Source organism: Canis lupus, chromosome X (genome assembly GCF_011100685.1).
Source record: "Canis lupus familiaris isolate Mischka breed German Shepherd chromosome X, alternate assembly UU_Cfam_GSD_1.0, whole genome shotgun sequence".
Taxonomy (NCBI): Eukaryota; Metazoa; Chordata; class Mammalia; order Carnivora; family Canidae; genus Canis; species Canis lupus.
The window spans coordinates 118,669,419-118,678,574 of record NC_049260.1 but is presented as its reverse complement, the minus strand read 5'-3'; the positions used below and the strand labels follow the sequence as shown (position 1 = coordinate 118,678,574).

Genomic DNA, 9,156 nt, shown 5'->3' with positions numbered 1-9,156 from the left:
CATACCAACACCCCACCACAGCCACACGCTGCTCATCATGATGAAGGCCCTCGATTCATCCACATCACACAGAGCCCATAGAACCCGTTAATCTTCACACCTGGTATTTATTTTTATGGGTTTAAACTCATGTATGATGATGTGTATCCATCAGGATAGTATTAGACAGAGGATTTCACTTCTCTGCCTATTGCTTCCTCCCCACACAGCCCTGTGCACCAATGATAGTGTCGTTGTCTCCAGAAATTTCCCTTTATACAGTGTCATTAATTGCGAATCATACAACATGGAGCTTTTCCACATGGACTCGGTCACTCAGTAATATGCATTTCAATTTCTCCAAAATTCTCATGACTGGATAGCTCATTTCTTTTGAGAGCACCCAGAATCCATTAGCTGGTTTTACTACAGCTTATCAGGTAACCTACTAAAACACATCTGGGTACCTCTATATTTGAAAAAAAGATGACAAAAACAATAATAAACATCAATGCGTACGATCACATGTGGAAAACTTTTTAACTGTGTTGGGTACATTCCCATACGGTTGGTGGATAATATGGTAAGAATACATGTACATATCTAAAACCATAAATATATTTAGAGGACTTGTAGCAGTGGCATTCCCAACAAGGCAGGACGAGGTTTTCTGCACCTACACGTCACATCAAGCAATTGGTTTGTAAAAGCGGACATACTGGTGGAAGAGGTGAACAGTGGCGGGGGGATATGTACAAGTGGAGACAGTAGAAGCATAAGTATAAAAGACAACAAAAAACCACATATATTTAATATTTTTTCCTAAATACATATATATGTATAGCATGTGTATATATATATGAACTTACACTATATGTAGTATTCAAGATGAGAGACCAAGCCACGTACTTTAGACTCCAGACAGAATCCCAGGGCTTTGGGGAAAAAATGGGTTGGAAAGCGTCAAGGACAGAAGCTCAAGAGACAGGGTCAGGACGTGCAGCCAAGAAAAAGGAAAAGTCTTTTGTTCTGGCTTCCTGTGCCTCCTGGCCCGTTCATTCTGCAAGGGCCCAAGGAACCCAGACCAGTGTGCTCCGGCATGGGTCGGGGCCGGCGGAATGGACGAGAAAGGGTCCGCGAGAGGCCAGGGGAGCCCTGCTGGTGGCTCCCTCACGGCCACAGAGCGGCTGAGCTCTGCTCCCTGCAAGGGCCTATGAGTGAACAGTGAGGACACGAGGGCCCCGGGGCCACGCGCCTTCGGGGACTGTGTGTAGCAGCCGCTGTCCCGCAGGGAGGTGGGGAGGGGTGCCCTGAGACCTGCGCCAGCCCCAAGGGGTGGAAGGGTGACGAGGGGGCGGCGACCCCCGGGGCAGGCTCTCCAGGGGCCAAGGCCCCAGGGCCCCGGGGGCTCTGTGGGCAGCGTGACTCCTCGTGTGCAGCTGAGGAGCATGCAGCGGGCGGGGGACAGTGGCCCTACTTAGAGAAGGGGTGCTTTAGGGGTGGGAGCAAAGTCTGAAGTGGATAATTGCTCTGAGCATCCTTGTTGGATCCTGCAAAGACCGAGCACTGTCCTGTGACAGGAAGGAACGCTATTTGGTTTCTTCCCAACCGCATCAGAAACGTTGAGCCCAAGAAGTACAGTTTTGTTGCCTTATCCTCTCCAGTGTAGGGTCTGTGGAGAAATGGGATCCCTTGTGTGCTCTTGTGAGAATGTTACCCGGTCACAGCTGCTCTGGAAAAAGAGTATGGCGGGCCCTGGAAAAATTACGGATGGAATTACCGTGTGACCCCGCCATGGTTATTCTGAGTGTATAGTCCAGGAATTGAAAGCTGGTCTCTAAACCTCTTCGGGCACCGTTTTCAGGGCAGCGGTCTTCAGACAGCTGCAATGTAGGCGTGATCTTGTGACCTAGGAGGAGGATTTGGAGTGGGTCGTCCCGGGACCGAGACCCATTTCTCCTGTGTATCTGGGCTTGGTCCAGGGTCCTGCCTCAGAGCTCCCCTAACCCTTGTAATTCCAGTGTGTGGGGGTAAGGAGGGTGTCTTCTGTTACGTCCCTGAGGTGGCTCCGGGAAGCCCCTTGGGATAGGGCCTGGTGGCCAGGAGAACCACCCAGGCCAGTGGAGGGATGGAACCTTCAGCCCCACCCCCAGCCCCAGGGAGGGCAGAGGGGCTGGGGATCGGGTGATGGAGCCTCCCCTACACCCCAGAGGCACAGGGCCAGAGAGCTGGCAGGCTGGTGAACTGGGAGGTGTGGGAGAGGGGCCGCGTGGACAGAGCAGCAGCTCTGCACCCCTTCCCACGTCACTTGGTCTGTGCAGCTCTTGTGTCTGGCTGCTATTGAGCTATATCCTTTCACGATCCACCAGTGATGGAGGAAGTGACTTGTGCGCCTGCGTTCTGTGAGCTGCTCCGGCCACTTCATGGACCCCAGGGTGGGCCTGGGGATGCTCTGCCTTAGAGCCTTTTGGTCACAGGGACAGGTAACGTTCCAGGGTTTGGGACTGGCGGGGTCGGCGTGGGCAGCCTGGTAGGGCTGAGCCCTTCCCGTGTGGAATGTGCTGCTGTCTCTGTATGCAGAGTGGACAACTGCGGGGGATCCTGGCCACCCTGCCTGTCCACGCCCCATGTGTGTCACGGTGCTACAAGGCTCAGTAGTCACTGTGGCCGCTGGCTGCGTGGCCTTCACACAGGCAGCATGGGGGTTTTCCTGGGGAGGAGGGCGAAGCTTCCAGGAGCACTTCCGGAACCCCAAGATCCCAAAGCTCTCCCCGTTCCCCCGTGTGCCCAGGGGTGGATTTGCTTTTCCTCCGCGATTACAAAATCAGTGTGTCAGGTCAGTAACCGAACTACATTATTCGCATTACCCAGGCTTGTCCCCCAGACCCACTGGCCTGGAGGCGTCCTAGGCAGTAGGTGTCAAAGCATGTTCGCATAGCACCTTTGTCGTAGAAGGAACCAGAAACACCCGGCACGGTCCAGAGGCAGTCGGGGAGGACATCCTGAATTGTCTAGTTTGTGGAATGGGTGTAAGTCACTCTTCATCCTGGTCGGGAGGGGGCGAGGAAGGAGCAAGGCCTTCCCGGGGTGGGGGTGGGTGGCGCATGAGGCCCCTCACAACCCGGTAGGTGCAGCAGGAGAAAGGAGGGGGACATAGGCCACCAGTCCTCGTGGCAGACTGCAGGGAGCCGGGCCATCCTGCATGAGGAGGCGACAGCAGAGCTCCGTCCACTCGAGTGGGTCTGAGCAGATCTGCACTGAGCTCCTGGGGCACCCCGCTCCACTCCTGGAGCCTCTCAGGGCCTCCCCGGGCCTCGCCCCTTTGGCAGGCATCCTGAGTTAGGAGCCCCTCTCGGGTCTGGGTCACAATGCCATGTGCACGGGCAGCAGGAGAGGACAAGCCCCGTGTCATGCGTGTCTGTAAGGAATCCACCTGCAGGATGGGCCCCAAGGTATCTGCAGAGATGTGGGCCCCGCGTGGGGGCCCCCCGGGGAAGCCACGGTCCCAGAGCTCGGGGTCTGTCTGTGGGGCTGCCTGCTTCCCCTCCAGCACAGCCACCGGGGACGCCAAGGCGGCCCAGCCACCGGGGACACGTGCACACTGGGCTTGGTGTGCAAGCCAGCCGGCCAGGCTTGTGGGGTCGGCCTCTCCCAAGGCAGTGGCTTCTCTACAGCAGCAGGAGTCCCCGTGACGGGCAGGAGCTTTCCGATGCCTTTCTGGCCTCGCCGTCTTCAGGGGCCCCTCAACTGACTGCTGAACCCTGGTACCTCACCCTGGATCCACACCAGCCTCTGAGGGACAGACCTGTCGCTTCCCAAGGGCCCATCAGCAATCGCGGGGGGCTCCAGGGATCTGGGGCTGCTCCAGGAAGAGGACCAGACCAGGAGAGGCTGCAAGGCCAGCAGCCCCTGGGTGGCGCTGGCACAGGTCCAGTCACAGGGGAGCCCCTCCCAGCAGGACTCCGCCCAGGGGCCTATGGCCAGGGGGGCAGCAGGCAGGATGGGAGCGCTATGGTCGGAACGTGCCCCATCCCCCCCAACATGTGTGGAAATCCCAAGTGCCAGACACGATGGCGTTTGGCGACAGGCCCTCTGGGAGGTGCTTCAGAGGGCGCAACCCTCCTGGATGGGGCTCCACCTTCTAAGAGAGGCTCCAGAGAGTTCCCCAGGTCCCTCCAACATGAGAGGACCCAGGAGGAGGTGTCAGCTGGAGCCAGGACAGGACTCTGGCTCCCCCTTGCTGGCACCTCACAATTCCAGCCTCCAGCACCAGGAGAAATGACTGTTCCTTATTCCTAAGCCATCCGGTTGTGAGGTGATCTGTTCCGGGCCCAGCAGGCTCCTGGACAAAGGCAAGCGACAGACCGCGCGGGAGGGGACTCAGGTCGGCAGCTCGAGAGGGAGCCAGGCCTGGGGTCTCAGAACCGTGGGGCTCCAGCTCGTGTTCCCAGCAGAGGTAGGGTGAGGTGGGTGGGGTCGGATGGCAGGCAGGCGGGCTCCACGTGGCCGGCAGTCTGCCACTGTGAGCTGCATGGGAAACAGTGGCACCTGTGCAGGAAGATGTGAGCGGGGTGCCCCGGGACGCAGCTGCTGTGATCAGACCCACCGCCGTGGGGCCTGGGGCTGGTGCGGGGCCCTACAGGACCCGAGGTTGGGGAGCACGGTGTCGGGGGGCCCGGCCCGGGGTGCTGTGCCCCACAGCGCAAGTGCAGGCCACGGGGTGGGGGGGCGGGCCTCTGGGCCCGGGGAGGAGGAGGAGGCAGCCTGGGACGTTGCCCCGGGGGCCACGGCTGCCACACAGGCTTCCTCCTAATGGGGCTGAGGAGGCCCCTGAAGTGTGCAGGGACCCATGACAGGGCAAGGGTGGCGCCTGCAGGGATGAGGCCGGGGAGGGGTGGCTGCTGGGCCCCGGGGAGCCCCAGATGGCCCAAGGGCCTTGGGCCCCAGGCCCAGCGCTCAGCACTTTCCCCAGGGCCACGCAGAAGCTGTGGCGAGTTCACACGGACCTAGTGTCCCCTTCGGGGTGGCCGTCCTCCTAGCCCACCTGGCCGTGTCCTGCTGGAGTCGCCGGCCCAGGGCTCTGGCCAGCTCTGGGGCCTCTGGGCCATGCCAGAGCAATCCTCTCTGCCAAGGGGTCTTGAGCAAGGAAGCAAAGAAGGCCCGTCTCCGTGGCGGCCCCGGGGCCCGGGCTGACATGCCAGGGCCCAGATGGCTTAGCCGCGGGAGGCCGAGTTTCCCATAGGCCAGTGCCCTCACCCAAGACGGCACTGTGGCTCTGTCCTCCTCAGGGGACAAGATGCACTTGCTGTCCTTGACTCGGCCCCAGCCGAGATTTGGGGACTCAAAACACAGAACGTCAGGCAAGGGTCCCACAGAAGAGCTAGGACCTGAGAGGGCCTCAAGCCAGCCCGACCCCACCCAATGCCTGCGTGCTCTGCGGAGCACCAGACTGTGCATCCCCAAGCCATTCCTCTCCCATTTCCCTCCCACCCAACGGGCCCGTCCCTTGACGGCACCAGCAGAGCTCGGAGCTCGCCGAGGCCTCGGCAAAGTACCCGCTTCATCCTCGAACGAGCTCTGGGAAAGTCTTAGGGCTGCAACTGACAGAAGCTGGAGAGTCCAGGAGCCCCCTTCGGAGAAGCCAGCAATGGCTTTTAAAGTGTGGCTTTCCTTGAAGCTGCCACTGAATTGCTCAGGTCTCACGGCAGGCCCCGCCAGCCCTTGCTGACTCTAGAGTGAACACCAGGGAAAGTGTGGAGAAGCACGAAGACCATGAAGTAGGCCCGCGTCTCGAGCCGGGGGCTAATCGAGGGTTCCAACTTTTGGACTCAAAGTCCCCTCGGGAGGCTCTCTCTCAAACCTGCATGGTGCTCCCTGTTTAGACACAGAGGACTGAGCCTCAGAGAGGGCGACTGGCCCTTCTGGGTGGCGGAGCTGACACAAGGAGCTAGGGCCTCCCGGGGAGCGGTGGGGGGGGCGGCCTAGCCATGGCACCAGTGAGGATGGAGAACAGAGTGGCCCTGGGGGGAGAGAACATGTATCCCCCACACCGCCGTCCCGCCCTCTCATACGTGAAGATGACTTTGACCCGGGTGTTGTCCCGGCCCACACCCCGGCTCTCCTGGGTTCAGGTACTCCACGTTGGCTGCTAGTCCCATCCCACTAACCGAATAGGAATCTTGCTCGCAAGTGAGTCTGTAGGAAGCAGGCCCTTTGAAACATCAGCCCGGAGCCAACACCAGTACTCAATGCATCTGCCAGTGAGGTGGAGGCGGGAGGGCGACACGGGAGTCGGGGTGGGTGTGGGCTCGGGGCGAGGGCGGTGGGGCCGGCCTGGGAGCGGGTCTGTGAAGTGATTTGTTTCAACACAACATATGCCGCACCCCACGATCAAGGCATTGAAAGGGGAAATGCTCCCAGGAGATCCAGTTTGGAAGGGGGGCCGGAAATCTGGGCAGGCTGCCCAAACCCCTCTACCAGGCCAGGAAGCAGGGCTTCAGAGGCAGCCAGCCTTGGGGGAGGCTGGAGGCAGGTGTGTGCGGGAGGGCCGCAACGGGCCAACTCAAGTGTCCCCAGGGTGAGCCCATCTTGGGTGGCGAGGGTAATTTCTCGAGGGAACAGGTGGAAACTAAAAGCAATCACACTGTGACGTGGAGAGGGACGAGAGCAGGGACAAGCTGAGCTCACAGGAGACTCTATGGCACAGCAGAGGAGGGGGTGCTGTGGGGGACACTGAGGTCGAGGAACAAGAGGTATGCTCCCACCGTGCTTGAGCACAGCCCTACTCTGGGGACAACTTGACCCAGGGATGGGAACGGGGGACTGTATGCTCAGGCCCAGCTGAGCAGGACCAACTGCCAGCAGGAGCAGGTGGGAGAGACCATAGCAGGAAGTGGGGGGGGGGTCACAAAGAAGAGGGGGGCTACCGAGTGAGACTAGGCCAACTGGACCTCCAGGGACTGCCCCCCGAGGGCCCCGCCGACTGGGGCGGATTGGGCGGTAGCCAAGCCAGGACCATGCAGGGCCTGGCCCTTGAGCTGATCGGAGGCCCTCAGTGGGTGCCCCCCCCGCCGTCTCTAGGGGTGGGCAAGGAGCTGGGATCTGGGTTTCCCTACCCTCCCTGGGCCGGGCCCCAGGAAGCAATGTGCCTGGCTACAGACGAGAGCCTTTCTGGGCAAGGTGGACCATACTTTTGTGTACTTTGAGACAAGAGAGGAGCTGGGGGCCCTGTGCGTGGCCCCTCCCCCAGCCTTGGCCAGGGCTCCCTGTGCAGACTGGCTCTGAGCCACCTTTGTGACATCACGTGACAGAGGGTGGGGACTCAGGCAGCTGGTTGCCCCACGACCGGGCTCTAGAATCCTGTGAACACTATTTATTGGGCGTCCCTGCACTGGCCCAAGGCATTTCTGACTCGAACGTCCAGTGAGACAGTCTCGGGGCAAAGATGCTCCTGATCTAGACTGGCTCCATGGCTAGTCAGGGTACCGACAAGTGTATGAAGTCAAGCTGGCCCCACCTGGGGATGGAGAGCCAGCGACAGGGATCCCGTCTGATTTATCCCCGGATCCAAATGTGGATTCTGGGGAGATTTTCGAGAAGAATGAGGATGAAGCTGTGAACCGAGATCCAGGACCTCAAGACAACCCACAGCCACAGGCCCAAGACCATGGTGCCGCCAACGTGGAAGAAAACATTCTCGGGCTCTCCTTCCCGAGGAAGCTTTGGAGGATCGTGGAGGACGACGCCTTCACGTCGGTGCGCTGGAACGAGGACGGAGACGCCGTGGTCATCGACGAAGACCTCTTCCAGCGGGAGGTTCTTCACCGGAGAGGCGCAGAGAGGATCTTCGAGACCGACAGCTTAAAGAGCTTCATCCGCCTCATGAACCTGTACGGGTTCAGCAAAATCCGAGCCAGCAACCCCTCAGGTCACTCTCTGGGGAACAAGAAAATGATGGTAAAGTACAAAGGCCTCGCCTGCCCCCTCCCCTGTCTCCCCTGTTCTCTGTCTGTCCCACTCACATAGTCCCAGCGGACTTAGATGACTCCCCTCCCAGAAGGGTTTCCTTTCCCAGGACAATCTCTTTCCCATGACCCTGTTAACAAGGGAGAGAAAGGCTAGGCCTTCCCCTCGAATCTACAAGCCCCTCAGGGAGAGAGTGTGCTGGGCCCAGACACAGGCTAGGTCATGTCAAATAGGCACGTGGACACCTGAGCCCACATATCATGTGTAGTTCATGAGCTTGGCCTCTCGGGTTGGACAGCCCGGTGGGCAACCTAAAGGGATGCCATCACAATGGAACCTGGCCATTGTGACAGTGGGGGTGGGGGGTGGCTGCCTTGGTGGCTGCGGCCGCCATGAACCTTCCCCTCCCACAGTGACTAACATGAGGACTCTTGTTTCAGATCTACCGAAATTCCAACTTTCAGAGAGACAGGCCCTTGTTCCTTGACAATGTCCAGAGAAAAGGTGACCTGAAAACCACCACTGCGTGCTCAGGGAGCAGCGCAACCACTCCCAAGAGAAAGAAGCCCACGGCAGCCACAAGACATTCTCCACGAATCCATCACCAGGAATCCACCAAAGAGGACAAGAAGGCCCCCAGGGAAGCCCCAAATGCTCAGGGACCCAGTGGCACCCAGTCATTCACATTCTCTGGCATCTGGTCTCTGAGCAGTGTAGCCGGGTACGCCACCGAAAATCATGGCCCCAGTGAGCTGGCTGGTCCCAGTGGGGAGGGTACCTCCAGGAATGTGATGTTCGCATCCCCGGCCCTGGCCGGGAGGGATGGCGCAGGGGAACTGCCCCCCGCACCCCCCGTTTACCCAGATTACAGGTCAGTGATGTCACTCTACAACACCTGTTATTCCATCCTCTTGGCTGCCCTCTCGGTCATGTCCCCAAACGAGGCCCCAAGTGAGAACGAGGAGCACGAGGGCTCCTCGGATTACAAGTGTGCACTCTGTGAACACTTCAAGGAAAATCCGGGTCCCTAAGCTCACAGGCCAATGGTGACAGATAAAAACACCACTCTGTAACCGCAAATCTATTTTCGGCTTTAATAAAGAAAAGCAAAACTCTGGCAGTAAATAAATGACCTACTGAGCAAGGCGAGTCTGTGTTGTTTTCTCACTTTCGATGCTACCCGTGCCTCATCGGATACCCCCAAGGAGGCTG

The 9,156-nt window shown here is 59.2% G+C and overlaps 1 protein-coding gene and 1 pseudogene across 2 annotated transcripts in view; one reads left to right on the top strand and one right to left on the bottom strand.

Annotated features, from left to right (window-relative positions):
- Nucleotides 1-9,156, bottom strand: part of LOC119878089 — a 34,735-nt pseudogene that overhangs the window by 2,695 nt on the left and 22,884 nt on the right. The window lies entirely within an intron of this gene.
- On the top strand, nucleotides 5,967-9,093 carry LOC119878044 (heat shock transcription factor, X-linked member 3-like). Its single transcript, XM_038586686.1, has 4 exons — nucleotides 5,967-6,110; nucleotides 6,936-7,061; nucleotides 7,456-7,935; nucleotides 8,385-9,093. Exons 1-4 carry the CDS (start codon nucleotides 5,967-5,969, stop codon nucleotides 8,973-8,975), a joined length of 1,341 nt encoding a protein of 446 aa, XP_038442614.1. The 3' UTR covers nucleotides 8,976-9,093.

Coding starts and splice junctions, on each gene's coding strand:
- LOC119878044 (XM_038586686.1), top strand. CDS start 5,967: ATGGCACCAGTGAGGATGGAGAACAGAGTGGCCCTGGGGGGAGAGAAC. Junction 7,062..7,455: donor CCCCCCCGCCGTCTCTAGGG/GTGGGCAAGGAG, acceptor CTCCATGGCTAG/TCAGGGTACCGACAAGTGTA. Junction 7,936..8,384: donor TGGGGAACAAGAAAATGATG/GTAAAGTACAAA, acceptor CTCTTGTTTCAG/ATCTACCGAAATTCCAACTT.